This window comes from Acomys minous, assembly GCF_964271855.1.
Source record: "Acomys minous genome assembly, chromosome: 5".
NCBI classification, from domain to species: Eukaryota; Metazoa; Chordata; class Mammalia; order Rodentia; family Muridae; genus Acomys; species Acomys minous.
This window is the reverse complement of record NC_140494.1, coordinates 31,310,739-31,326,047: the sequence shown is the minus strand read 5'-3', so window position 1 is coordinate 31,326,047 and position 15,309 is coordinate 31,310,739. Positions and strand designations below refer to the sequence as shown.

Below are 15,309 nucleotides of genomic sequence, written 5' to 3'. Positions count from 1 at the left end.
TGTTAGGCGATTTTCCTTGATGTTTTCTGTATTTCTGTTCTCTGTCCTTGCTGTGTGAGAGGATCGTGGCATTGATCACATCTTTTGAATCTATCTTATCATACATTATGATCTAAAAGGTAGATTCACTCTATAAGTCTCCATCTGCCTAAGTGGCTAGACTTGTAGTACTCCTGCCCAATTTCAAGCTCAAAGTGTACTCGAGGGCCTGACTTAAAAGGGACTTAAGGATGACAGCCTACGTGGAAGGAAGTCTGTTCCTGGCTGGCCCCTCTTTAAGAAGTAGCCAGAGCTGGATGCAGGCTGTTATTAAAGTGATTTTTTAAATTAATCTTTTAAGCATGTGGAGTGATTTCTCCCTGAGAATGGATATTAATTCTAGCATGTCTACACCTCCAGCCTTTTAGGAAAATGTTTCTGAGACAAGCTCTCCTGGGTTGACTTCAGCAGCTCTGACTCCACCCTGTTGCTCCCTGGGGCACTGACATTGCTGTTCCTCTTGACTAAACCAACTAAATTCCTAAGTTAAAGGTCTGTACCACCACTGAGTCTCAAAATTGCCCATCTGAGTCCTGTCAACTGTTCAGTAAGAGAAAAAGGGTTTGCGTGAGGAACACAGATTCTGCCTGCAGACTAGACTAGGAGGGATGGTTTATTGTGAGCACAGCAGGGGACACAGGGTAGGCAGGGGACACAGAGTAGGCAGTCTCTGCTGGAGTCACCAGCGTGAAAAAGAACCTGCTTACTGGAGGGGTGGGTGGTGGCTTTGTAATTCTGCAGCATGAGCGAAGACAGACCAGATTGTTGTGTGTACAATTTGGGGAGGTTAGCTTCAGCCATTGAATACTAAATTTATAATTAGGGCACTGTCCTACAGAGATAAGTACAATCCTCATTGACATAAGGAAGTCACCTCACTAAGTAGAGACACAGGCCATTGGCTGTAGCTGTGTCTGTCACCCTATGGGTCTTGGCAGCTGACACTGCAAGGTAAAACAGTGTCTTATTAATGTCCTTCCCTCCGCCAGGGAATGACCTGCTCTTTTTCAAAGTCAGTATAGCTATGGGTGTTTCAATTATATTTATCTTTTTAAAATTCAACTATTGCTTTCCCTTTTTTAATTTTGATCTTCTTTAAATGCATCCTTGCTCTCATCTCTCATTTGTTTCTATTCTCCAGTGTTTCCCAGTCATTAAGAATCTTTTTTCCATTTTTCACAAGCGCTGTTGATCATTTATTTCTGTTTAGAACAATGTCTCCTGAAGCCCAGGCCAGCCTCATGCTGTGTAATTGAGAATTGCTTTGAACACCCAATCCTGCCTTTGCTGCCCAGGGCCAGGAAGACAGTCCTGCAGCTCTTTCCAGTGAGAAGAAAAATTAGACCAGTGCATGAGTGCCTTCCAACCACTCTGCCTCTTATGTGGACTTACGGATGTCAAGGGTCCTGTGTAAGAGCTGAGTTCACTGACCAACATTAAAGCAGGTGTAGTCACAGCACTAAAGGGAGGGACATAAAGGAGGGTGACGTCAGCAATGAGGAGTGAGGTCATCGATTTTACATGATGGATAATTGCTCCACAGAGCAGGAAATCAAGAATCTGAATAAAAAACATAACTTATTGTAAAAGCAGATTACTGTAGTTACACTAGTTCATTTAACCAAAACCCAAAGAGTTGGGTACTGGAAGGGGTTTTTTTGTTTGTTTTTTGTTTTGTTTTGTTTTGTTTTGTTTTTCAGTTTTTGAAGTAGAAAAATCCTTCTTTTATCTGGATCTTTAATCTAGGCCCCAGCTTCTGGTGGCAGCCTACATACATAAAGGACACTGAAGATGGTAGCTCTTTCTTTTTTTCTGCTATTCTGGTTAGCAAGGTTTTCTTCTTCTTCCTGATTTTCGTGTCTCCTTCTTTGGAATTCTGGTATACAACTGAAGACCAGCTGACACTCCAGCCCACAAGAACTCAACCTCTCTTATTTTCTTCAACTTTCTGCTGGTAGATAGCGTTGTTTGACTAGTTAGACCACAGCCTGTGAGCCATTTTAATAAATCCACTTTCTACACAGAGAGATTCATTCTGTCAGGTCTGTTCATCTAGGGAAACTTTCTTTACTAATACAGCTGTAGGGTTTTTGTTTGTTTGTTTTCATTTGTTTTGTTTTGTTTTGTTTTTTCACCTTGCCACTGAGGAAGATGTGCTGGCTAACAATACTACTCCTTAGTGTTTGTCACTGTTTTTTGCTCCCCCGCCCCTACCCTCTACCCCACACCTCTGGGGTTGTCCCGGAATCCCCTAAGTACCAGGTGAAAATAGCAGTTTATGTGACCCCAGCATGAAGTCACAAACTAAAAATCTTGTTTCCTAAATTTTCTCTTTAATTGTTAGTATTCGTGGACCCCTTCCACCTGTGGGTCAGATTGTTCACTCTGCTGCAAGCTGAATAGTGTGCCTTGATTCCAGGAGGAAAGGGGACCAAGTGTCTACTGAGTCCTCTTGAGGCAAGCTCTGAAGTCGCTACAGAGGCAGGATCACTGCCCACAAAGGGGAGGAGCCTATGGCTGACAAGGGGAGCGGGAGTTGTTTTCCCTCCCTAGGGCTGGGGGCCAAGGACGGACACTTAGGCTCTTGGAGGTCAGACACAGTGCTACTGAAAAGCAAATCTCTGCTGCTCTGTAAAAGTTCTGGCCCTGGACTGGAAGCCTGGGCCTGGAAACACTAAGCTGTGCGTCTTCAGCGCGCTCTAACGCTAAGGGGGGGTGCTCATGTCACTCAAGACGCACTGTCCAATCACGGCCTCCAGGAGGACCCTCGCGTCAGAGGAGGAGGCGGGTCCTTCCGGGTGCCATGCTGAAGTTTCAGCTCCTTTGCTGAACCGGCTTTAGTGGTAGTGTGCTATAAGCTCTGAGCGCGCTGCTGCTGAGTGCTGTGAAGGGATCGCAGAATATCTCCGAAGTCGCGGCATGGTGAGTATTTGGCCATGCACCATCACGGGGAGGGCCAGGCTTTTCCGAGCCTGTAACAGCTTGGGGCCCAGGCTTTGGTAGCTTTACCTAAGTCGTTCAGATACAGATTTTTTTAAAAAGCAGAGCTGCTTTTCTAAAACCAGAATATGCTTGGGAGAACTGGTATTGGGCTGGAGCCAGGGCCTTTGGGGAGGGCTTGCTTCAGATCCTGGGCACCCAACCCTTCCTACCACATGGGGCTGTGGTGATCAGTCCCAAGGCCACTGTGGGCTTGGTCAGTAATGCCCTTTGGATGCCCAGTGTTCCCTTGTGCATCATTGTTATATGAGATCCTCCTGAGTTTGTCCCCTTGTATGATAGTTTCTGCTGCCTTCCTAGAAGTCTCCTGTTTGCTTCCATTGCTCCCCTGGAAGCAGTGGACAAGCTGCTCCTCTTAAGATGCTTACTTGACATAGCCAGACTTGTGCAACCTCTCTCCACCCCAGCTTTTTTACATCCTAACTTCTACTTTTCCTAAGATTACATCCTCTGGGACACTACACTTAGGACCCTGTCACTGAAGATCAGCCTGCAGTTTCGGGGCACAAGTGAACTTAAGAAACAATCTGGCAATATCTCTGCTGTGTAAATCTCCCATCTGCCTAAGAGGCTCCATTGCAGTCTCCACCCCATACTTAAATTGTTTAAAATATAACCTGGGGCGTGAACCTAAAAGAGACCCAAGGAAGACAGCTTATGCAGAATGTAAAATCTCTCCTAGGCCTGCTCTTATTTCAGCATTGACCAGAGCTGGATGCATGCTATTTGTACAGAGGTTTGTCATAATTAATCTTTTAACTGTGCGTGGAGTGATTTCTCTCAGGGAAGGCACATTAATTCTAGGACACCTGCATCTTCAGCCTTTAAGACAAACTGTTTCTGAGACAAGCTATGTTGACTGATAGCCTTGATCTCAGTCTGTTGCTTCTCTGGGTAATGACCTTGCTTTCCTCCTGATTAAACTTTCTAAAGTCTTACATTGAGGGACAGCGCCACAACAGTTTTTAAATTACCCATTTTGAGTCATGTAATGAACTGTCCATTGCAGTCACAGGAAAAGGGTTTGCACATGGAGCATGGTTTCTGCCCTCACCAGAACAAGAGGAACAGTTTACAGTGTGCACTGCAGGGTGAAACAGGACAGGCAATAGCTGTGTCACAGACTAAAGTGTAAGGCAGTCAGCTTGCAGGGTCACCATTATGAAGAAAGACATGACTGGGGCAGGGTGAGTGATTTTTAAATTTCATAACATGTATTAATTCATGCATATGAATGAAAACAGACCATATTGGTGGGTGTACAGTTTGGGGAGGTTAGCTAGAGCCAATGACTATTAAATTTCCAGTTACAGAAAGTCTTACAGAGAGATATGCAATCCTCTTTAACATAGTTAAGTCAGCTCAGAAATTTTAGACACAGGCCTTTGGCTGTAGCTGTGTGTTTCAGGTCACAGGTCTCAGCAGCCATCTTTTTACACTGGGGGCAAGGTCAAACAGAATCTTATTAATGCCTTCCCTTCTATCAAGAATGGGCCTGCTCTCAAAGTCAGTATAGTGATGCATTTTTCAAGTATACGTATCTTTTTCAAAAATAAAATCTTGGTCTTACTTTTAAATTTTTATTTTTTTTTAATATTATCACCTCTTTAATCTCTTCTTTCTATTCTCCAGAGTTTCCTGGTCTTTAATAATTTCATTTCTTTTTCTCAAGAGCTTTGTTTGTTTCTGTTTAGAACAATATCTTTTTGTAGCTCAGGCTTGCCTATCCTATGTAATGGAGAATTGCTTTGAACACCCAATCCTGCCTCAGTTTCCTAGTGCCAGGAAGACAGTCCTACTATTCTTTCCAGGCTGGGCCCTGACTGGTAAGTGAGAAGGAAAAAAGCCCAGCGAATGAGTGTTCTCTGAGCTCTCTGGCTTTTTTGGGGGGAAATAACAAATAAATAGAGACCTGTGTAAAAATGGAATTCACTGACCACCTTTGAAGCTGTTGTGGCCACAACACAAGGGAGGGGGAGGAAGTAAGGTGAGAGCTTTTCTGCTTTGACAGTATTGACATTAGCAATGAGTAGTCAGGTAACTGGATTGGTGTACAGGTTTCTTTTTCTGTAGCCTGTAGAGTATCTTCAAGCCTGCACCCTCTAGATCTCTCTACATTCAATGACCTGTGTTGGAGTTGTCCTAAGCAGCCGGGCCCTGCTGTCAGTTTTCAGAGAGCAAAATTCTGTCCTAGTGTCATCACGGGTTGTTGAGAGATCTCTATGGGACCTCCTTGGCCAACAACTCAAATTAATGTAACCCAGTCTCACCACTGCAACCCTGCCTGCCTGGACAGACACAGTTCAGACTCCATACCCACTACTGCTATGAGTCTCCACTAGGGTCACCCAAAGAGATTCCAGGAAGTTATTAGGACACTATGTTTCTATGCTAGCCCCCAAATGCCCCCAAATTCCGACTGTTTCTCCCTGCACTGAAGTCTCTCCCTCCATCCCCACTCCAACTGATTCCTCCCACTCCAGTCCCAACTTACCCTAAATCCACCTTCAGAATCTAGTCTTTCCCCTTTCCAAAGAGATCCATGCTTCCTCCCCATACCCTTCCTCTTTCCCTAACCACTCTGGGTCTCTTGACTTTGGCTTGATTATCATTTAGCTAATAGATAATATCAACTTATAGTTGAATGCATACCGTTTTTGTCACTCTGGGTCTCAGTTACCTCACCTAGGGTGATTTCTCTACTTGCATCCGTTTGCCTGTATATTTTATGATGTCTTTAACAGGTGAGTAATACTCCGTTGTGTAAATGTACCACATTTTCTTCACCCATTCTTCAGTTGAGGGACATTAGGTTTTTTTCCAGTTTCTGGCTAAGAAGACTAAAGCCACTGTGAACATAGTTGAGCAAGTGTCCTTATGGTAGGATGGAGCACCTTTTGGATATATGCCCAAGAGTGGTATAGCTGGGTCTTGAGGTAGATGGGTTTCCAGGTTTCTGAGGAACCATGCTATTAATTTCCATATTGCCTCTATTAGTTTATACTCTCGGGTGAAATGGACGCGTGTTCTCCTTCTTCCCTATCCTTGCCTGCCTAAGCTGTCATTTGTATTATTATTTTTATTAGTTATTCACTTTACATCCTAGTCATAGCCCTCACCCTCCTCCTCTGTTTCCCCTATTCCCCCTCGAAGAAGTCGAGTCCTCACCCACCCACCCCAGCATATCAAGTCACATCAGGACTAAGCACATCCTCTTCCCCTGTGGCCTGGTGAAGTAGCCCCACCAGGTGAAAGTGATCAAAAAGCAGGCAACAGGGTCCATGTCAGATTCAGCCCCTGTTCCCCTTATTGGGGACCCACATGAAGACTGAGCTTATCAGTTACATCTGTGTCAGGGGCCTAGGTCCAGTCCATGCATGGTCCCTGGTTTGCACTTCACAGGCTCCCCTGGGACCTGGTTAGTTGGCTCTATTGGTCTTCTTCTGAAGCTCCTGTCCCCTTTGAGTCTTTCTATCCTTACCCCCACTCTTTCTCAAGACTCCCTGCTCTCCACCCAGTGTTTGCCTGGGGGTCTCTACATCTGTTTCCATTAGCTTCTGGGTGGAGCCACTCGGATGACAGCCATGCTAGGCTCCCATCTGCAAGCATAGCAGAGTATCGTTAATAGTGTCAGGAGTTGGCTGTCTCCAATGGGGTGGCTCTCACGTTGGGCCAGGCATTGGTTGAACATTTCCTCAATCTCAACTTAGTTTTTTTGTTGTTGTTGTTGTTGTTTTTGTCCCTGCACATCTTATAGACAGGGTCTTTGGGCTCAGAGTTTTTGTGGGTGTGTTGGTGTTCCCCTGCTTCCTCCAGGAGTCCTGTCTAGTTAGAAGGTGGCCTTTTCAGGCTCCATGACCCTTGCTACTAGGAGTCTCAGCTAGAGTCACCCTCACATCCTCCCAGGAGACTACCTTGTCATAGGTCTCCAGCTTGTCACAGAGAAGCTCCTGCCCAAGGCTTCTCTTCTCTCTGCAGACCCCCGCCCCCTCTGCCCCACCTCCACCACCTCTCCCCAGGTCAGATATTGACCCTTGTTTCCCTATGTGCTCGCTCTTAACCCCGATCCCTCCCTTTAACCACTCTGGTGTCTATTGTATTCCCACTTCTAAGTGAGACTTAAGCATCCTCCCTTGGGCCCTCCTTGTTACTTAGCTTCTTTTGGGTCTGTGTATTGTATGGTTATCCTGTACTATATGGCTAAAATCCACTGGTAAGTTCATACCATGTGTGGCCTTCTGGGTCTGGGTTATCTCACTCACTCTTCTAGTTCCATCCATTTGTCTGCAAGTTGCATGATTTTTTTTTTAAGCTGAATAGTATTCCGTTGTGTAAAGGTACCACAGTTTCTTTATCCATTCTTCAGTTGAGGGATATCTGGGTTGAAGCAACTATGAACATAGTTAACCAAATGTTCTTATGGTGTGGTAGAGCATCTTTTGGGTACACCCAGGAGTGGTACAGCCGAGTCTTGAGATAGAGCTATTCCAAATTTTCTGAGAAAGTGCCAGATTGATTTCCCAGGTGGTTGTACAAATTGGCACTCCCACCAGCAATGGAGGAGTGTTCCCTTCTCCACATCCTCAACAGCAAGTGCTGTACTATTGGTCTGTTTTCTTATCTTATTCTTTTTATGTTTGTTAATTATTTTAAAAGTACAGAAGTGGCAAATGTTGAACCTCATCATTAAGTTTCCTTTTAAAATGTCTTGGTAATTGTGCTAGAACTGTATCATGAAATAAGTGTGGGAAGCACCAGAATTATATGATTATATTGCCAATGAAGTATACATTTCCAATGTTGTCCCTGTCATGCTTTCTGTTGTACTCATGTTTGTGATATTTTAGGATGGAGTGACTTACAATGATGTGCACGTGAACTTCACTCGGGAAGAGTGGGCTTTGTTAGATCCTTCCCAGAAGAATCTCTACAAAGATGTGATGCTGGAGACCTACAGGAACCTCACTGCTATAGGTAAGACTGGATTTTCTTTCTTTTTTTCTTTTTAAATTTAAATAAGGGGACAACTGTATCTTTGTTATTGATTCTCTTCTGTAATATCCATCAAGAAGGAGGAAGAATGAAATGAATAAATCAGGCATGGTTCTAAGGTTCATTGAAGATAGTAACTTAAATTTTACATAATTTCCAATAATATATCATACATTTTCTGGTACTATATTTTAGGCTATAATTGGGAAGACCACAATATTGAAGAACACTATCAAAGTTCTAGAAGACATGGAAGGTAATTTTCATGTGCAAGCGGATACAAATATGTCTCTGAAGACATTTTCATGTGTCCTGGAAGTTTTAAGGAAAAGCCACAGTGTAAATAAGCACAGCTTTAAGTGTACTGATGATTGTTAAATTCTCACAAAATTATGCACCTCAATGTCAGGTATCTGATTTCTTTTTGTAAGGCATTCCTTTAAGAAAGAAGACAGGCCAGGCATGGCGGCGCACGCCTTTAATCCCAGCACTCAGGAGGCAGAGGCAGGTGGATCGCTGTGAGTTTGAGACCAGGCTGGTCTACAAAATGAGTCCAGGACAGCTAGGGCTACACAGAGAGACATGTCTCGAAAAGCCAAAAAAAAAGAATGAAGACATGGGAAGGGTGCCTAACAGATGTCACCATTTCATCATGGCCGCCTCAGAGCTTCACTGTAGAGCTGCCAATCCCTTTAGTTTTATACCACTCAGATATTGCAAAAGGTGTCCCCTTGAATAGGTGTTGAGTATATGTCCAAAACCATAGTAAAGCTAGTGTTGCTCATATATTTGTAGTGACATTGTAAAGTTCAGTAAGAGGGGCAGTTTATGAGGGGTCAGAAGGTTGTTGTGAAGAAACCTTAATTCCTATACCACATGTCAATGAGGAACGAAAAGTCAACCTCTGTGAATGCAAGGCAATGTGGAAACCTCTTTATTTGCTATTCTTGCTTTCATACGTATGCCGTGCTACAATGGACACGAGCCCCGTGTGCACGAGGGATATTGAAAACAGTAATGTATCTCTCTCTCTCTCCCAGATCAATTACAAGATAAGTAGTACTCCACAGTTTGACTAGGCTGTTAAGTGTGATACTAGTTTACAATTAATTGGTTTTCCAACTTTATTGGGAGCACATCAAAAAGCTCGAGCTGCAGAAAAATCCCTGTGAGTACTAGGAATGTGGAAATTCTTCTCTTTGTCCTGGTTCACTTTATAAATGTAGTATGACTCACAGTAGAGGAAAATTTATGAATGCAGTCAGTGTAGTAAAGCTCTGAGTTCTCCCAGTTCTCCTCAAATATTTGAAGAAAAAAAAACCTTGTATATATGAAGGATGCTATAAATGTGAGCCATGTAATAAATGCCCTCACCATCACAGGTATCTTCAAAGATGAAAAACAACCCATAATGTAGGGGAACACCATGAATGTGATTAAAACCATAAGATCTGATTCCTCTCTACAATCAGGCAAAATTGTATAATTAATTCATAGAGATAAAAGGATTCATCAGTGTGATGAATGTGGTAAAGCTCTCTCACATGTACCAATTATCTTTGCAGGCATGAAAGACATCATAGTGAAGAGAAACCCTCTGAATATACTGAATATAGTAAAGACTTTGCATATCACAGTCATCCTCAAAGGCATGAAAGAATTCATACTGAAGAGAAACCCTATGAAATTATTCAATATGGTGAACCATTTGCACATCACAGCATTCTCCAAATACATAAAAGGACACATACTGGAAAGAAACCCTATAAATGTAATCAATGTGAGAAAGCGTTTGCATGTCACAGTCATCTTCAAAGGCATGAAATAATCCATACTGGAGAGAAACCTTACAAATGTAATCAATGTGAGAAAGCCTTTTTACGACATAGCTCTCTCCTAGTACATGAAAGAACACATACTGGAGAGAAACCCTATAAATGTAAACAATGTGGGAAAGCCTTTGCATGTCAGAGTGCTGTTCAAAGGCATGAAAGAATTCATACTGGAGAGAAACCCTATGAATGTAATCAATGTGGGAAAGCCTTTGCATGTCACAGTAATCTTCAAAAACATAAAAGAATTCATAGTGGAGAAAAACCCTACAAATGTAATCAGTGTGACAAAGCCTTTGCACGTCAGAGTTATCTCCTAATTCATAAAAGAACACATACTGGAGAGAAACCCTATGAATGTAACCAATGTGGGAAAGCTTTTAAATGTAACAGTGATCTGCTAATACATCAAAGAACACATACAGGAGAGAAACCCTATGAGTGCAACCAGTGTGGTAAGGCCTTTGCATATCACTGTAGTCTACGAATACATAGAAGAACACACACAAGAGAAACCCTAAGAATGTAACCAATGTGGGAAAGCCTTTGCATGTGACAGTGATCTTCTAATACATAAAAGAACGCATACTGGAGAGAAACCCTATAGCCAATGTGAGAAAGCCTTTTCGTGTCACAGCGATCTTCAAAGGTATAAAAGAACTCAGTGGATAAAAACCCTACAAATGCAATTAATGTGAGAAAGCATTTGTACATCAGAATTATCTCCTAATTCATAAAAGAATACATACTGTAGAGAAACCTTCTGAATGTAATAAAAGCAGTAAAGCATTTGCATGTCACAGTTGTCTCCTAGTACAGAAAAGAACACATACTGAAGAGAAACGGGTCAAAGCCATGTATGCGTAAAGGATATTGAAAGAGGCAGTGTACCTCTCTGCCTCTCCTGGTACAACTGGAAGATATGTAGTAGTCCTCATTAGAGTAGACTTGGTGAGTGTGATACAAGTTATAATTAATTGGTTTTCCTACTTTGTTGGGAATACATCAACAAGCCCACACTGCAGAAAAATTAAGTATGAGTAATAGGAATGTGGAAATTATTCTGTTGTGGTTCACTTTGCTAATGTAGTTTTTTTGTGGTTGTGCGGAAGCCTGGAAACATGTTTCAGGAAGAGACTAGTCTGGACAGCCTGCAACCACCCTCAACAAGAGCAGTTTAATCATGGTTTCTTTGAACCACACTCATTGGATCTACAAGGCAAGCCTTCTTATGATCCGCATCTAGAAAAAAGAGGCTAGGGGCATTTTTCCTCAAAGTAATATAGGCTTACACCCAGAGAGTAGTTCATGCAAACCTAAGGTGCAGGAGACTCTGAGGATACAAAGTTCAGTGTGAAATGAACCTAGGTGCCCCTAGGGACTGGCAAGTGGTTATTTGAATCAGAAAAGCCAGTCTGTACAGCCATAGGCTTGATACATAGAAGCACTGAAGGCTGATGGAGGGTTCTGGAAGCACAGTGCTGAAGTAAAAAGGAAATGTCCCTTTGCCAGAGAGTCACACTGTCAGGAAGCAGGAAGCTCCTGGGGAGGAGGCATAACAGCCAGCTCTGTAATTCACCAGAAATGAAGCTCTCAAAGAGACAAAGGAGGAAGATGCTCTAAAGTCCTTGACAGTTGGGAGTTGGCAGCAGGGCTGGTGCTGTGGAGAGGATGATGGTGATGGTCACTGATGGAAGATGGTGCTTTAATCAGCGTGTTCTGCCTGATTTAAGCATTGGACCTGCGCATGTATAGATACCTCATACTCCCCGCTTGATGCACATACTTTTAATGTGTCCCTTGTAAGTAAAGTTAAAGAAAAAAAAAGAGCCACAAGTCTCCCATTCACCTTTCCACTGAGAGTGGAGACTCACGTGTGTTGGAGGTGACTCCTCTGGCACTAGTTCAAGCTTGCCACCTCATCATTTGTGGGCATTTGGGCTGGCTTCATAGTTTTCATGATAAGGTCTTTCACCTTAGTTTATGAACCAAGAAAAGACTTGCAATGCTTCACAGAGAGGGCAAAGACACCCATTTCACTCTAGACTGTGTCAGGCACTCCAAGTTCACATTTCTGAGGGTGGAATTAATTAGGCTTATTGTGCTTCTAAAATCCAAACACAGCTTCAATGGTTATTAGTCCACAGTGGCTTATAATGAAGGCAGAGCTTGTTAGCTATGCAAACAACTGGCACGTTTATTTGAAGTGTAAATGGAAAGAAATAATGAATTAAATGAATGAGTTCCCGGATTGTTCTCTGATGCTGGTAAAGAACTATTCAGCTGCCACAGTGCACATCAGCACCTCTGTTAAAAGGATTAGCCTGCTGGAGTTACCAGAAGTCCCAGTGTGCAAAGTGCACAGCTCTTGCTTGTGGAAAGGAGGCTGTTAGGGATGAGGGATCACCTGGTTATTGGGGAGTCGTAAATAAGGGAGCTTTAGGAACAGTAGCTGAGCCTCCTGCCTTCAGATGGCAACTCAATAGACAGACCAAACACAGCTCAAGGGACAGGATGCCCAGTGCTCTCCAGGGTGGTCCTAGAAAGTGAAGGGCAGATGGTCATTCTCAAAGCATTCAACTTAACAGTGTGCCCTTTAAAAGGCAATAAACCTTCCCAGAAACAAAATAAACACAAGTTTTCTCAGAAGCTCATGAATCTTGCTGAACTTTTCCCTTAGGAGTGCCATATTTATTTATTTATTTGTCTGAGGCATGCTGTGGACTGTGTACAGTTGACCCTTGTTCATTCAAATGCTGATTAACCCACTATCTGGTTTCAATCTGGTCATTGCTTTGTGATGTTTATTATAATTATCTCTTGTTTCAAGTTTGTGTAAACATGTCCCCATTTATTCTCTCTATTGTCTATAAAACCAACTAGCCAATGCTGCCCACTAATAGAGAATAGGGTGAGACCTCCTGGTCCAGTGAGCAGATGAGAAAGAGCAGAAAGGAGAAGAGGTATGCATGTGGAGAGGACCAGGAAAACACCCTGAGGAATGAGCTGGACCAAGATATGAGTAAAAAGCAACTACAATGTGGGAATTTTGAATGGGAGGAAACTATATTATCTTGGAGGTTTAGGTTGGAGTACTTACTGTGCAGCATTGGGCTCTAGGCTAATTAAATAGATCCTAGTCTCTCTGTGTGATTATTTGGGCACAAAGCTAGTTAAGGATTACCTGCTGATTTGTTAAAATAATAATTCAATATTAAATTTAATTCAACAGAGGCACTAGCTGTAGCTCATTTCTCTGAATGGCTCCCTTGATTCTCCTCCTTTGGGCTTGTCAACATGTGACTGATGGTCAGAGAATCCTTTCCTTTTAAGCAATTCCTCCAGTGTCCCAAGCTGTGGCTATACCCGATTCCACCTGTATTCAGCTGTAGCAACAGAAGACACGGACTGCCGTGTAGCACAGCTTGACTCCGTGGGACTAAGGCCCCTGTTCAGTGACTCACCAGCAGACTCAGAACTCTAGGCTTTACATTTCCCACTTTCATCTTTACACTTGGCACCTCGTGGGAAAAGATCTGCACCAACCCCGCATCCAACAAAGGGCTAATTTCCAAAATATAGAGAGAACTCCAGTAATTAAATGCCAACAAACCAAATAATCTGATTTTTTAAACGGGGTACATAGATAATCAGAATTCTCAATATGGGATTCTCAAATGGCTAAGAAGCACTTAAAGAAATGCTCAACGTCATTAATCATCAGAAATGCAAATCAAACAACTCTGAGATTCCATCTTACACCCATCACAAAGGCTGAGATCAAAAACACAAGTGACGGCACATACTGGTGAGAATGTGGAGAAAGGGGACACTCCTCCATTGTTAGTGGGGGTGCAAACTTCCACAACCACTTTGGAAATCAATCTGGAGGTTTCTCAGAAAATTGGGAATAGTTATACCTCAAGGCCCAGCTACACCACTGCTGGACATATACCCAAAAGGTGCTCCACCAAACAACAAGGACATTTACTCAGCTATGTTCACAGCAGCTTTATTCTCAATAATCAGAAATTAGAAACAACCCAGATGTCCCTCAACGGAAGAATGGATAAAGAAAATGTGGTACATTTTTACCCAATAGAATGCTACTCAGCTATTAAAAACAAGGACATCATGACATTTCAGGCAATGGATGGCACTAGAAAAGATCATTCTGAGTGAGATAACCCATACCTAGAAAAACATACATGGTATGTACTCACTTACAAGCAGATATTAGCTACGTAGTACAGGATAAACTATAATATCATTCACAGAGCCAAAGAATCTAATTAACAAGGTGGGTCCAAGGGAGGATGCTTGACTCTCACTGAGAATGGAAAACAGAATAGACAGAAGAAGTGCTTGAAGAGAGAGAACAGGATACGATAGGGAATGCTCAAGGAAGTAAGGGTGGGAACCAGTTGTGGGGAAATTGTGGGAAGGGGAAGGGCAGAGGGTTTGCTGGGAAGAGCAACTGTGGCGGGGCATCTCTGAGACAAGCTGGAGACCTACAACAGGGTTGGCTCCTGAGAGGATGTGGGAGTGATTATAGATGAGACCCCTACTAGCAGGGGTCACGGAGACTTGAAGAGGCCGCCCTGTAACCAAACACGACTCCTAGTGGAGTGAGGAGAACACCAACCCACCCTCAAAAACTCCATCCCAAAATGTATCCTTCCTACAAGACGTACAGGCATAAAGACAGACCTGAAACTGAGGGAATGCCCAGATAACATTGGAGGGCGCCAACCCTGGCACTACAAAGGGCCCTCTGCTATTCTGGTACACTGTAGCCTGACATAGCTGCCCTCTGAGAGGCTCCACCCAGCAACAGATTGGAACAGATGCTGAGAATCAACGCCAAACACTTGGAAGAGCGCAAGGAGCCTTGTGGAAGAGTGGCAGAGAGGGTAGAAGGAACGGGATGGGACAGGGGCTCCATAAGAAGACAAACAGAGCCAACTTACCTGGGCCCAGGGGACTTGCGGACACTGAAGCACCAACCAAGGAACACGTACGGACTAGACCTATGCCCTCTACACATGTGTACCTAATTGGCATCTTGGTCTTCGTGTAGGGCCCCTAAAAAGGGGAGCCTCTGGTGCATGCGTTTTGATCACTTCCCCTGGTGAGGTTGCCTTCCCAAGCCACAGGGGGAAAGGATGTGCTCAGTACTAATGCAACTTGATGTGCTGGGTGGGTGGGTAACAGGGGCAGGGCCCCCTTTTCTGAGGAGCAGGGAAAAGGAAGAGAGAGGGAGAGTGGGCCTGGGAGGAGAGGAGAGAGGGGGTTACAAGTGGGATGTGAAGTGAATAAATAAATAAAATTCTAAAACCACATACTGCTATTTATTACAGATTCAATATGTATTATATATTATACTGTAATTAGTGAATCAGGGTCAGCTGAGGTTCTAAATGAGACCCTGTTTCAAACAAAGACA

General features: G+C 43.3%; 1 protein-coding gene across 4 annotated transcripts; it reads left to right on the top strand.

Moving 5' to 3' along the window:
* Nucleotides 1-2,822: 2,822 nt before the first annotated feature.
* LOC311598748 (zinc finger protein 431-like) lies at nt 2,823-10,663 on the top strand (the record flags this gene model as incomplete). Of its 4 annotated transcripts, XM_084784081.1 has the most annotated exons (5): nt 2,829-2,961; nt 4,734-4,865; nt 7,887-8,013; nt 8,227-8,287; nt 9,597-10,663. In XM_084784081.1, exons 3-5 carry the CDS (start codon nt 7,980-7,982, stop codon nt 10,390-10,392), a joined length of 891 nt encoding a protein of 296 aa, XP_084640207.1. In that variant the 5' UTR covers nt 2,829-2,961; nt 4,734-4,865; nt 7,887-7,979. The 4 variants fall into 4 exon arrangements, with proteins under 4 accessions (XP_084640206.1, XP_084640208.1, XP_084640209.1 ...); XM_084784080.1 differs by lacking the exon at nt 4,734-4,865 and having other exon boundaries at nt 2,823-2,961; XM_084784082.1 differs by lacking the exons at nt 4,734-4,865; nt 8,227-8,287 and having other exon boundaries at nt 2,823-2,961; nt 9,597-9,984.
* Between the last annotated feature and the right edge of the window lie 4,646 nt (nt 10,664-15,309).